The sequence below is a fragment of the Martes martes genome (assembly GCF_963455335.1).
Source record: "Martes martes genome assembly, chromosome: 9".
NCBI lineage: Eukaryota > Metazoa > Chordata > Mammalia > Carnivora > Mustelidae > Martes > Martes martes.
Window position 1 is genome coordinate 69409122 of NC_137896.1, and position 15384 is coordinate 69424505.

Below are 15384 nucleotides of genomic sequence, written 5' to 3' on the forward strand. Positions count from 1 at the left end.
ACTAGAAAGGAAAATTGTTCTATGGAGCTCAGTTTCTTAAGAAATGACCGAAGGCGCTTTGTACTTATATTAAAATGCCCCATTTGTGACATACTTATACACTATTCAGTGGGAGTATATAAGAGTACGGTGCTCTTAGAGGACAATCCTGCACTAAATAGAGTGGTTCTGCTTATAGAAACCTATCTTCATAAAAAAATTACACATATGAAATAATCTTTCTTACAAAAATAAGAAAACTTTTATCCTTCGTAATATTAAAAATTCTGAAACAATTAAATAAAATATCCCTCACTAGGGAATTGTTCAGTAAATTGTAGGGTATGCATGCAATAGGATATTATGAAGTATATATGAGAGTATATACTCTAAAATGGAAAGATGTCCAAAATATGCTGAATTCTTATAATCAAGCTGAAAAATAATATGTATCATACAGAAACATTTTCTCCTTTTAAAGAATGTTCAGGTATATCAGCATGAATACAACTATTTACATATATAACATACACAAAAGAAAAGAAATATATATGGATATGCATAAAATTAAAGATTAGAATTTCAGACATCACAGTAAAAAGATTGGTACATTACAGGCAGTTTTTGTCTTTTATTTTTATTGTATTTAAATTTCTCAAAAAAGTACTTTTACAATCTAAGAAGATAAAATTTATTAAAAATGTGGGTTGTTTTCTGGAAAATAAGTACAGACATAGGACAACAAATAAAATTCAACTCTCTCTGAACAACCTGTTATAAAATATTATTGGCCTTACGGACCCAATTCTATGCATCACTAATCTATTGAATCCAGTTTATGTCTAGACAGAAGAATCAAAAAAAAAAAAAGCAGTAAATAAAAAAAGACAGTTAAGTAACAGAAATACACTCTGTTGAGGAGAAAGTTCACTGAAAGCTAGTTAATTGTGAAGCCGATGGTTATACTATGGTCCTCCCATAATAATGAACAATACATACATTTCAGTTTGAAATACCAAAAAACATCCCCAGCCACTTCATTTATTCAAGACTCTGCAATACAAATGACTATCTAGTCACTGGTCTGGAATCAGGCATTGGGAGGGGGGCAGGGGCTAGAATTTACAACCCATTTCCAAATGTGAAATTTCTCTGCAATGCCTGTCCTTTAAAGAACAAATGAACTCAGTTCTGAAACCTACACGGCAGGTTCCCTGACCCCACTTCACATATAACTGCTAAAATTTCAGCCCTGTTTCTCTGCGGATACTCTGTGGACAACGCAGCCTCCAAAGCCTGGCCCTTACTGCTAATTAACAATAATGAACAGGATGGCATACTTTTCCTTTGAAGACTTCTGTCAGGAAGATGTCCAATCAGCAAGAAATACAAGCAATAGATATATTCCCTATCTTCCCCCTTCATTAACATGCTGAGATACACAGAGACTCTACTAAAAAACAAAACAAAACAAAAACAACAACAACAACAACAAAAAACTAAGACAAGCTGTCTAGGCTTTAGGCATTAGCCTTAGAACCTGGGGAAGGGCCGGAAGCTTCTGCGGCGGCCGGCTTCCAGAGTATTGCAGGTGATTTTTAAATTCATCTCCAGAGAAGGCCAATAGTCTTGTGGCAGTATTAGCTTAGCCCAGCACTTTGGCACGACTCAGAAAATAGCAATAATACCTATTAAATCCACCCATTAAAAGAGTTTTAATACCACGTATCATGTGTTCTGTCAAGGCACGCGACTGTTACTCATTGAATTCTTGTTAAAGGACACAGAAGTTAGACCTTGTGCCCAGCCTTAAGGAATCTCACAATGCGATGCATAGTGAAGACTCATTGCCTTAGGATCCGTAAATTGGCCTGGATGATCATTCGAAAAAGTACCGGAGCTAGCCTCAAGTTTTCCTTTGCACAAAAGAATAAGGGGGCTTTGAAGTCAGAACTGGCTATGTGATTTGGGTCAATTATTTAAAAATTGCAGTTTGCACATCTGTAAAATTGAGATAATAATCATACCTCAATAGGTTAGTGTAAATATTAAATGAAAAAATTTTTATGCAAAGTGTTCAGTGTTTGGTCCATTGTAAGCACTCAATCCATGCTAAATAGTATTGTTTAGTTGTTGTTCTTTTTACTAAGCAAATGAATAAGGTAAGCATGATTTTGGAGGGAAATTTTAGCCCTACTTGAGATAGTTAACAGTACATTCAAGAATTTTTTAATATATATTAATTAAAATCATTTGTAAAAGCTCTTTAAACAAATAATCAACTTCACCTCAATCATTTAAGCACATGTCAGAAGTTAGCACAGCAGGAGATAAAAAAAAAAAAAAAGACAATGGTCAGATTGCCAGAGTAGTAGAGATTGATTACCCTTCAACACCATTTAATCAACTACAGCTGATTACCCCTGAAGGCTGGCTTGTTTGCTTGTTTTCTCTCTGTTTGTCTCTTTTTCTTCTCTCTCTCTTTTTTTTTTTTTTCCTCTCTTTCTCTTCAGTTGGATTCATCTCATCTCATCAAGTCAGAATGCAGGGAAATGTATCATATGCTTTTATATAAACACCCAAAATAATAAAGACAGCAGATAAAAGGCACGTCTAGACTAAATCTCAGAGAAGTGACCACTTGTTTGGAATATTTGAACCTGAAAGTGGTGCTGGTTAACAGTCTAAGACAAAAGATGTCCTTCCTTCCCTCAGAGAATACCATGTGGATAATGAGACCATTTGTGATACGCTCCAGCACTCGGGCCTCTGCCGTGAGTGTGTAAGCCTCCATAGGTTGTAAATGGGGAGTCCCAGGACAGTGTCATATGCTTTCACCATGATCCTCTGGGAGTCTACTTCATACTATGCTCCGAGGAGAGCGCTCCTCTTGTGAGTTCCTGCACTACAGTGGAAAACTACCAGCCTGGGGTGGCGGGGGTTGGGGGAGGCCACAAGCCAAAAAGAAGGGCTCTACTAACTCACACATACACATTGCTTCATCAATAAATATTATTAACGTGTATTAATAAGCACTGTGCTAGTGTCTGAAAATACAGAGATACAAAGATAGACAATATACAGCCAGTGACCTTGAAGAGTTCACAATTTAATGAGCTGGGAGGACACAGAAGGAAAGACCTGTGAGTTGGTCAGTAATACAACAGCATTAAAAACAAAGTGCTATGGTAGTACCAAGAAGGACATGATTAGTTTTACCCTAGGGGACGAAAGAAAGCTTCACAAAGAAATGCAATACATGATCCAGACAAATAAAATATGCACCGACTAGGAAAGAGAGGTGGGCAGGTAGGAGTGGGAGGAAGTAGGTATATTTATGAGGGAGAAAGAAGCAAGCATGAACAAAAGCTCTCTGGAAGTCTATGTTTGCTGACTGCTGTTTCACTACCGGTACAGATACTTTCTTGAAAACAGAAATTTCTTGAAAATTCTCTGCCTTTAAAAATAGGTATGCCTCCAATTTACAAGTCAGACTAATTACAAAAGCTGGCTAGCTAATTACAAAATGGGTAAAGCAATTAGTCAACCGGAGAGCTGTCTATGTATTTATTTAACTAGAAGATGGTTTATGTAGCTGCTCTCTGGAATGATCAGTAATTCATGTGGATGTGTGGTATGTTAAGAGCTAAGGCTGTCTCAACGTATAAAACTGGATTCAGCAGAGTCATCAGGTATAACCTGAGGAGAGACTGCCTCCTCTGCTCCTTGTCCCACACACAGAAGGCCCAGAGGTTAAGCACACGGACTCAAGAGTCAGACTGTCTGAGTTCAGATTCTGGCTTTACTCAACAGATGTGTGACCTGTGCCTCCATTCCTTGTTCACCTAATGAGGATACCATTTTTTTCCTCACAAAGTTTTTCTAAATATTGGATGGGATAGCATATGTAAACTTACATTAGTTATGAGATTATTAATTGCTTTTATCAAAAGCACCTTAAAGAGTGTTTCACGGAGTTTAAAAAACCTTAATTGCGCCTTTATGGCATGAAGGTTTGAAATATCAGCCTATGTCTCTATTCTGTGGCTAATGTATTACTAGAACAAAATTTATTTATTAAACTCGAAGCTACTTAAGGACAAAGCCAGGCCTCACTTTACTCTGTAATTCCAGTCCCTTGAAAGCTGCTTGTAGGGAAAAATAAAATAGAAAGATTTGTTAAAGGCATGAATTAAAGAAAGAATATGTGTGAGTTGCAGTGGAAGTAGCTGTGTCAGGAGCCAGAAAATGAGCCCAGAGTATAAGTACTCAAGGCCAGCTGAGGAGTTTGTATTTTGAGCTACTTGTACTATAGGCCAGTAGTTCTCCAACAGAGCCAGTTAAGGTGTGGTCACCAGACACTTGCCTCAAGATACCAATCTATTTAGATGCAACAAATATATTGGAAATATGCTAGTAGTTAGCTCACATTTGCATCTGTAACTCACCCCAAAGAAGTTAAATAGAAACTGATTGCTCCTGAAGGAGAGGACGCCCTTGACTGCAGCAGCACGGGCCTATTGCCCTATAACATTTTCAGAATGCACATATGCAGTTTAAGTTGGCAGAACTTGTAGAACCAAAAGATTATTTCAATTTTTTTTTTCTCATTTGCTAAATTCTAGGCTTAAGCTGGGCTCTCGGAATATAAATGTGCACAAAAGAGATCAAAGTCCCTGCTCTCTTGATGCTTACTGCTGCTCAGCATCTCACTGTTCAACATGAATAAAGAACGGGCCATTGGAACTTAATCATTTTACTCTGAATCCAAAATTTTATATGGGTCACAAAATTGCCAACAAAAACAGGGGAGAGTACAAAAGCTACAAAAAAATAGTAAAAAGTATTTTGTCATTTTTTTCCCCCACACAATTGACTATGCTTTGTGCAGGAGAAGTAAAATACCAAGTGTCTGTATACACAATTTTGATAAACAGAAACAACACTTTCTAGTGGAAAAAAAGGAGAGAGAGAGCGCCTGGGTAGCCCAGTAGGTTAGTGTCTGCCTTCCACTCAGGTCATGATCCCAGGGTCATCGGCTCCCTGCCCGGTAGGGGGTCTGCTCCTCCCTCTCCCTCTGCCTCTCTCCCCATTCATGCTCTCTCTAAAATAAACAAATAAAATTTTTAAAAGGGCAGGGGAAGAGAAAAAAAGCAAGAAGATTCAGGTAAGGATCCCAGCACTCTAAACATGACTGTACCCCTTCCCTCCCCACTCTGCTAGATTGTCTCAACTCCTTCCCTGCTAACGAGACTGGTTAGAGATAGGCATGGATTCCCTGTTCAGTCTATCAATTTGAAACCTCCAAAAAATATAAGAAACATTTCTGGAATTTGGTGAGAAACAGATTAGGTCGGAAGAGTAATCATGGAGGAGATGTCAGATTTTAATCTGTAATTTTTAGATGAGTATGTGGTGGGAGATGGTGACTTCAGTTTTTAATGTGGTAAGTTTTAGGTGTCCATGAGACATCCGGCTGGAAATGCTGAGTATAGTGATCAGAGGGCAAGTCAGAACTGAAGATGTATATTTGGAAGTGAGCAGTCTACATTACCTAGTTAATATTCAGAGTAGAATTTTAAGAATATTAAGATGGACTTATTTTCATAGACCAAAAAGGCCTAAGAGTCCATTAAATTTTAATCTTTCACCAAAGAGCTTTTCTGGTCTGCCAATCTTGTATGTCTACTCTTTATTGGGCAGGAAGTTTCAGGAGGAAGTATTTTTCTTGATAGTTAGAGCCCACCATTCAAGCTTCTTTGCAGAAGCATAGTTAAGAGCAGGATGTTCTTCCAGGGCTGGTTTGTCGGCAGAAAGTTAAACAACTAGTCCCCCTGGTATCCAGAAGGGTACAACCCACCTCTTTCTTGACGTAAGACTCCTGGGGTCCATCATACTACCTCCCAAAACTCCTAAAGACAACACAAATTGGATTTCACAGCTCTGAAAGTATTTGTTTTCATCAAAATATCTTTCTCAAGCTCAGTGAACATTATCTCCAGTTCTTTCCTCCTGATTTAAAATGTAGATTATTTATGCCTACTATTAACTTGAGTGTCCCCTAGTATATTCATCCAGGTCATTTCCTTCCTTTGTTGAAATGAGCTGCCTGTGTCTACAGTGGTCCAACATCAGCTTTAATAGGATTCCATTGCCATAGTGTCACTTTCATATTGTTTCCTGATCTGTGACAGACATGTTTGCTATGTTGTTTGCATTTTTAAACTATTAACTCTCATGCATTTTGCTTATGGCTTTCAGTGTGTGTGTGTGTGTGTGTGTGTGTGTGTGTGTGTGTGTGTGTGCGCGCACAATAAAAGGAGTTTTCCCGATCAGTGTACGAATGACTTCTAATTCAGTATGCATTCCCAAAACTAGTTCTCAACCCTCAAGCAATGTCTTCATTACTCTTTTTCCATCAATTTATATTGTGTTTAGACTTCTGCAAAGCCAGAATCCTTAATAACCTGTTTTCATAATCTTTCAGTGCTGTTTATCATTTCTTCCTCAGACATGTGAGCTCTGTCTGGATCATAAGAATAAACATATCAAATTATGTTCTGAGCATGGGAGATCTTCACCAGGTCTTCTTCTGGGAATCTCTTAATAACTATCTCAACTTGTCCTGGATTCCTAAGCTCGTAAAAGATTACAAATGCTTTCTGTTTTAAGCTACTAAATTGTGGGTAAATTTATTACACAGAAATAGATAACTAATACAGTATAAACTGCATCAAAGGTGATCAATATTGATGTGCTGAATGAACCAAAAGAGATGTTATTTGACAGTAGACTTTTGAAAAATAGCTACAGAAGAAATGGAAGTACTATCAGTAGTTAGAAAGGACTCTTATTCTGGCAGCTTGGCTTAAGAAAAGATTTGCTAAAGCAACTTATCAGAGCCTAACAGAGAATGGATTTGAAACTATTCATTAAAATAGCTTGAGGTCCACCACAAAGTAATGGTCAAGAATAGTCATCGTTCATTGGAGCAGAAACTCTGCATAAGATTTTCTCCACCCAGGTAATGCCCCAGGCTTTATTTCAACAGCTCTTCCAAGGAGATTCTAGAGCCCTAGACTTCTTTCTGCTAGCTCACAAGGCTACAAGATCCTAGGGACAAACCTGAAAACACCCAACATTTGAACAGAGAAGCTGATGACTGAGCCGAATCCAGACAGTGAGATAAAAATGAGAAGAAACTATCTGAACAGAATTAGATACAGAGAAATGACAAGAAGGTCATTTTAAAAAAAGGGTAATAGGGGCACTTGGGTAGCTCAGTCAGTTAAATGTCTGGATTTTAGCTCAGGTCATGATCTCAGGGTCCTGGAATTGAGCCCTGTGTCAGGCTCTGCACTGGGTATGGAGCCTGCTTAAGATTCTCTCTCTCCCTCTCTTTCCCCTCACACACACACGCTCTCTCTCTAAAATAAATAAATAAGTAAAATTTAAAAATTTTTTTAAATTAAAAAAATGGATTAATAAATTTTACTGGCATAGAATAAGTATAGAACTATTGGCAAATGGACCTGAAAATGAAAATTAAGATCAGAATGTGGAGGACATTAAATATTAGTCATAGATTGTGATTTTACCTATCTATAGTTGGGAGATATTGATGTGTTTAGTAGAGAAATCACTGCATCAAAGAAACATTTTAGCCAATTAACCTGATATAAGTATATAAAATGGCCCAGAAAGTATTCAGAAGATAAGTCTGACTGATAAGAGCATGGACTGAGGAGGTGTATGTGGAGATAGTTGCTCTGGTTCTCTCTTAATAACTCTCACTGCAATGGAATTTCAAAGAAGGAAATAATTCTAGAAATCTAAAAATCAAATTCAGAGAGATACTGATGCACCAAAGGTAACAACAGTAAATCAGAAAATTAGAAACTGAATTAACTTCCAAGGGGAAATGATGAGAGAAGTAGTCTGTATGATGTACTTGACCACACCTGTGGTCACACCGTCCATATCTGGACGGCACTTAAGCTAACAGAATTATGAACATCACTTCCCCATTTTCCCCAAAGACAACCTGCATCCTTCATACCTTAGAAGCTTGAACAAGAATTTTACAACACAGAGTAAAATGACATCATTGTAGTCTTTCTTCCAAAATCCTAGCCAGAAAGGTCATGTGTTCTCTAATTCATGTAAGAACCAGGAAAACAAAACCAAACAAAACATCCACTGATATGATTAACAGGGTCAAATTTAAATGTTATATGGCAAAGTGAAACTCTCAAAATATGTGAATCTGTTGGTTAGGAAGAAAATTTCAGATGGAACATAATTTAAATTCAAGAAACTCCTGTGAAGGAATAATTAGATTTTATCTTATTGATAGAGGTACACACTCATGTATAATTATTGACTTTAAAAAGATGCTTTTAAATTTAGTTTCAATAAAGCAGTATTGTAAAGTATAAAATATATTAAATAATATGTACTTATTAGACAAAATTTATTAAAGCAATATAAAATGTAGAAATGCAGGGAAAGATGAGAAAGTGTTGACTGGTCACTGATATCGATAAGTTATTTTGGGACAAGTAATATTTACTCTAAATGTATTATGCTCCTAGTCTATACTGAAACCACTGATCAAAAGGTGTATTTCTAAATCAAAATCAATTAAGAGCTTGGTTTCAAAAATAAGGCTTCCGACCCGGGAAAGTACAAAGAAGAAACACTTAAGGCAAATATGTACAACAATTCACTAATCAAATTTTTAATGCTCTTTCATGCTCTCAAGATGAAAGAATTTCAAAGAACACTCTTTACTCATCCTCTCCACCATCCTCCACACATTTCCTCTGGTCAGAACCACTGCACACGTTAATATTCATGGCAGTAAGTGAGCACATTTGCACTGGCTTTCTTCTGTAAGTCAAAGAGGGGTTAAGTAATCTCTAATTAATGTTGCCAGACTGATATATACGAGATGCTTTCTCTAGAGTAGTAACACTGGTTAACATTGCTAGATACATCTTATAAATTGATTTTTAAAATAAATGAGATTTTTTTGCTTATTGCTTCTAAGAATGTTTTTACTCAATATTGATTAAATACTCTTCAACATGACTACTTTAAATGTGTATAAGACCCTACAACTTAGAAGTCACTTCTTTATATTCTTTATCTTAAAAACCTATCATCTATTTATATTCTTACAAATACACAGGTAAGACAGTTAAAACTGCAAGAGGAAGAAATGGAGATGAAGCTCAGATAGTCATTCTGGAACAAAATTTGTCTACTATAAATAATCTAAGCTACCTCATGACCAGGATCCCACTTGGCTCATTCATTCATTCATCCAACAAATATTTATTGAGGTAATTATTAAGTTGTGAGCTCATTTATTTTTGTATCCATAGAGCCTAACATAAGCCTAGGCCACACTAGTTGCTCAGAAAACCTTTCTGGATAGGCTTCAGGCGTGTACAGAAATGAAAGTTGAAAAGCCACACTTCTATATTATGTTTCCTATTAATCATCATTATTATCAAATTATGTTCTCTACCATTAGACAGTTAATCTCAATTGGAAATAATGCGCAGATATGAAATGACTAGAGAACAATTCATGATAAAGTTGAGTTACAATAAATGAGATAATTACTAAGGTGAGATAATCATTCATATAGCAAAAATTCCCACCACACACTTCCTTTAAACCATCAGCTACCATAGTCAATTACTTGAAGATTCAGAAAACAATATCAACAAAATTATGCAACTTTTCAGTAATAATACTATTAACTGCATATCAAGTGCTACATTTTTTTCTGTTACAATCATGTCTTAAAAGACTTTCTCAGATATAAAGAAACTAAACTACATGAGTGACTTCACATTAACTAATAAAAAACTGACTCCCTATACTTGGCCTAAGTCCTCATATTTTCAGTACATAATTCATTAATTCATTTATTTTTACAGAAAATATTTATGGAGTACTTGTATTCTAGGCTCTATGCTAATTAATTGCTCCCCATTTCATGTGTTCATCTTGCCTTCATCCCTCCTAAAACCTTATACACTTCAATAACAACATCTTATGACTTTGAGGTTAACAGTAGTAGCATTAATATTAATATAATTTTAAAAATCTATAAAAACTAGGCCACCTGAATCAAAAACCATTTTATTCCAGGATGCTATAGTTTTAAAGGTACAATTAATCAAAATTTAGATATGATTGTATTTTCAAGTAAAAATCAAACATAATCATTCTGATAAAAAGGGATGATGTCAAATATTCACATCTTCATCAAAATTATATTTTAAAAATTAACTCACTGGAATGGCATTGTAGATTTCAGCAAGACCAGAGCACCTTTCAAGGAGTACTACCAATTTATTGGTTAATTTACTAATTAAGGGTAAAAACACAATTCTTAAAGATTAGTACAGAGTTTAAATTTGGCTGACCTTGAGGATTTACAGAAGTTTTCCTAGCAGTTCAATGGATAATAATAACTAACTTTACAGATAAATCATATCATGCATGGTATTAATCAGGCTAATTTTTAAATCAGGCACATTCATAAACCAAAATCAAACAACACTAACAAACAAACGACAAATCTTGTTTTCCTTTCTAATTTCCATTCTTGAAAGAAGCAGAAGAAATGACTTCAGGGAAATTGGGATCGACTGAAAGGTACCTAAATAATTTGATAAAATAGGGTCTGAATATTTTCAAATCTAAGTATTATTATTTAGAATACTTCTTTCACCTGCTGTTAACAACTTCGGTCCCAAGACACTTCATTCTCCTTCTCTCTTCTTACTCCTTCCCTTCTTTAAGCTCCCAGCCCCCTTATCTCTCCCACTCCCTCTCTGCCTCCCCTCACCTTGCCTTTTTAAATTTCTAAGTCTTCTTTCTCTTTCTCTTCCCAGTATCCAACATTATAAGAGTTAGAGGTAAGTTTCAATAATATAAAATACAAAACAAAACAATACTGGCCTTGTCTTAATTTTGTTTGTATGCTGAAACATGAAAAGAAGTGACTTGTCTCCATATAAGCAACTTGTTGAGTCATTTATGGCTGACCACCACTTATAAGCAATGAGAGAAAAGGGCAGGAGATACATTTTCATTGGCCAGATTTGAATTAAGACAAATACTCGAAACGGAGACAGGAGGCATTGGGATGACCAACAAGGGTAAGGTTTAGTAAGCCCAGGAAACCAATATACATTTTCCATTTCCCAATAAAGTACTGGCTCTCAGATCAAGCAAAAGTCTGAAGAGAGCAAATCCAAGAGGGAGAATATATTGAGACAAATACTGAACCTAAAGTGAGTAGGTGGTCAAACCAAGAAGATTCATAAAGAAGGATGCCCTTACAGGACAGTTGTCAGAAATCCATGGCAAGTAAAGGAGCTATGGAAGGGACTGGGCTGTTAAGGACACCTAGAAAGTCAATCCATTACATATGGAGAGACTCTTAAAAGCACATATTCGATCAAAATTGGGAAAAAAAAATACCCATTCTTGTAGACTAAAACCCTCTGACCATAAAATAAACAACACTGGTTTGAGTAATTCAATAACATAGCCCCTTATGATTTGAGAGTGATCATTGTAGAACCTTTTCTCAGGGTAAATATGTAATTGGTAATGGATCAATAAGTAATTTCTTTCAGGAGGAAAAGCTCTTGTTTTCTTTTTTATTCATTTTTTTGAAGTAGCAAGGCTTTTAAATCAGAATGGAGTAAATACATTTAGAAAGTTGAAATTACTCTAAACAGCAAGATTCCTTGCTGCACTAGTTAAGCTTATCTCAACTGATCATTTATTTATGACGCCATAAAAATCCAGATGCTTTCAATTTTGATTGTTAGGTATTTGCTGAAAGGCACTTGAAATTACTTTCCCAGGGTTCCCATTTGACAACTGCATTTTGAATTGAAAATTTACGATGGTTCAATAACAGTTGTGCTGAGGCGTTTTTTTTTTGTTTTTTTGTTTTTTGTTTTTTCTTCCTTTTCTTCTAGGGTTAGCAATGAATTCTTCACTTGTGGTCAGTGTAAACCCTTACTCAGCTAATGGAAATCTTAGAAGTCTAATAGAAAGCTAAGATTAAGAAAATAAATGAATAAAATTTTGAGAATTAAGACACATTAGAAGTCCATGATCATGTATTGTGGTGTTTGATAGTTTTCCTAACCATTTTAGATGAATGCCTGAAGGCCAGTTTCTAAGAGAAAAGAACATGCTGACCTAATCAAATTGTCCTCTGAAGCATGGTGCTGGAAAAGGGAGAACTTATAGGGATAGACAAAAGCAAAACAAAACAAATTTACATAATCACGAGATAGAAAGATAAACTATATCTCAAGGATAAAAAGGGAAATGGAGAGACTTAAATATTTTTGAAACCTTCCAGAAATTACAGGTATTCAATTAAGAACTATGATGACAAGAACCCATTAGAGTTTTTGAATACGTGATACTCTCCTATGGTTACTTTTATATATCAGGAAAATATTAATATTGCTTAACAAGGAGAGGCTGCATGTACATCTGCATAAATATTGCTATAAAATGAAATGAAGAATTATAACTATACAAATTAGTTAACTCTTTGACTGCAGAAATATAAGGCAGAGTCTCCAAGCTATAGTCAGTTATGGCAACTTTAAAAGGTTTAAAAAAAAAGTCTTTTTTTTTTTTTAAATTTGCCATCTATGTTATGCTGACTAAATTCTTATAATAGGCTTAGAGCTTGGGGAAAAAGGAATCATCCAGGACATAAATGCTAACACTCCATTTCATTTTCATCATACTTATATATCTAAATGAGTATAAGATGGCATAGAAACAATCTTTTCATCATTTTTTTTTCTACCCTTAATTACCTTTGAAGTTCCCTTTTCTCCCACCCATTGCATGTTAACTTTAGACAATTATTTTCTCAAGTGAGGAAAGGAATAAGGACGCTGGGTTTGGATCTTTTGATGTTACTAGTATTACAACCTCATGATTCCAGTCAGTTGGAACAGTATCAACTAGACAATAACTCAGCTTATTAATTTGGCATTTGCCTAAAGTCACTAAAAACATACCAAAATCAATCTTTGTGAATAGAGAGTTGAGAGGAATTCACACTTAACAACAAAAAATATATTTTCTAATGTAAAGAACATTTTTAGCAGAAGCAGTTGGACTAAGGTCTTATTACTTCTTAAGTGTACTTCTATTTTCTGTACCGAAGTGCTGATTGCTGGGGAGGAGAAACTTCCAAAAGGCAGAATTATAAGGTATTTATAATAATAATAATAATAAAATTAACAGTAAAAAATAAAAGCTGAATCTTATTTTTAAAGTACTTACTATATGCAGCTCTAGGTAGTCACCCAGGCCAGAAGAACTGTCCACTCGCACCAATACAGCTTCTTTTTGAACAGTGCTAAACCCTATGGCCAGTCTGTCTGCTCGTGTACTTGGCCGGTCATTAGGAGGCCACTTATATGTGATTTGTCCACCACCTTTGCTAAAGATATACGTCGTCCCAGCTGGAAAACAAAAAAACAAAACCAATTAGTCTAAATATATCAGGTACACAACGTCCCTGTATTTGTTACATTGACATATCAACAAATGAGTAAATTTATACTATGGCAAAAAGTATACATGAAACTACGGCAAAAACAGAAAACAAATCACAGTTTTAACCAAACAGGCTCAAGAAAGAGAACAGAGGATTTTTATAAGAAATATCAAAGCAGCGCGGTTTTTAATATATTCATTAAACCTACCAGCAGGTGTTTCAGAACAAATGGGGGATTACTACTTTTTCCATTGAGATGGACACACATGGAATCAAATGGGGTTTTATTTCTCCCCACCAGTTTTTTAGAAATAGTTTGGTAGGAAACACTGACTTTGGCTGATTCCAAAAGAAGCAGAAACATATATCAACTTGTTTTTGAAACAAGAGTTGCACATGCATGCGACAGGGTCATACAGCACAGTGAAGCAAATCACAGCTACATTACCAACCAACTTTAATGGGGAAAGGGTCTATTCACATATGACAGATGATAACTAATGGACAAAGAGTCATAAGCCCTAGGAGTTATGTCAGGAAAATACAGATAATAGATCTCATCAACCAAAGTGAGATCTTATTTAACAAGCATTATCTAGTAGCTGTCAAGCTATCTAGGATCACAAAAAGACCCATTTTTTTCTTCGAAACTGAATGCTAGTCTTATAGTACTAAGAATACCAGACTCATTTGGTGAGTGTTCAAATTTTACTTTATGATGTTTATGTCAGCAAATTATCCATCTTACTTTAAAAAGAATTTTCTTTCAAACAAGTTTACTAAGCATCCAATGCACTTAAGTCCTATCTCATTGCACCACAACAAAATCTATCTCACTGGATGCAATAAAATGGAATTTTTAAGTCAGAATATTGGAAGAGACAAGTGAAGATATATATGTATACATAGGGAGAGAGAGGAGAAAAGACCTTTCTCCACACTAAAAGGGACCACAGTATATTTGCAAAGTTATCCCAGGAGTGGATGTCATTAGGATATAATTTATAAAGGGTAATTTAGCCTTTCAATAACAAAGGATGCCAATACATATTTATTGTGTTCTAACTATGTGCCAGATGTGGTAAGGAAAGTGGTAAGAGTAAATATTAAAATTTAGGCCACAAAGCATCTTGTGTTTATAGAAAAATAGCTCTACCAAGAGTAAGGCTTATATGTAAAAGGTGTGTGTACAGCAGGGATGTTTAAAGATTTCTACGCATTATATTTCTACCATTACCAAGTTTACCAATTGAATGAAGTTGACTTGATGTCATGTTTTAGTATATTTAATTAAATAGCTGATAATACTTTGTTTTCTCTTTGTGTATTTTGGAGCCAACTGCCCTTTGCTTTCTGTCTGAAACATTTCCACAGGCCTTTCAGAAACTCCCAAGACCTCTGCAATATGCCTCCTGCCTGACTGGTTCAGGAGACCTTGGTATGTAGACAGGACAGCAGAAACATGTCAGGATAATATTAATGTAAAACTGATAAAATAGAATCTTGTTAGAATGCAACGGTAGAGAGTCTGTGGATTCTCTATTAATTTTTTCTGGATACTAATGCATAAAGGAGTTTATCTCTCTCATGTGAAAATACTTAAGTTGTACTTCAAAGGCATCTGTCAATATGCAAGTAAAGAACATTCAGAATATAGAGATTTGTGTATCAGAAATACAGGACCCTCCAGGACCATTATGTTCTATATCATCAGAAGCTTGTTACTCAGCATATTAATGAGCAAGAACCATTTGATAAATATTTTTCAGCTTGGTCATTTTTCCCAGATGATTAACTATTAAATGTTTCACTAAAACCTACATTGATAAAAA

At 35.4% G+C, this 15384-nt stretch overlaps 1 protein-coding gene across 33 annotated transcripts in view; it reads right to left on the bottom strand.

Annotated features, from left to right (window-relative positions):
- Positions 1 to 15384, bottom strand: part of NRXN1 (neurexin 1) — a gene marked incomplete at its 5' end in the record, with an annotated part of 1159071 nt that overhangs the window by 313204 nt on the left and 830483 nt on the right. For all 33 annotated transcript variants that reach the window (XM_080814815.1, XM_080814809.1, XM_080814838.1 and 30 more), the window contains one exon: positions 13336 to 13517. In XM_080814815.1, coding sequence (XP_080670941.1) covers positions 13336 to 13517 — 182 coding nt within the window. The remainder of the gene's footprint in view (positions 1 to 13335; positions 13518 to 15384) is intronic.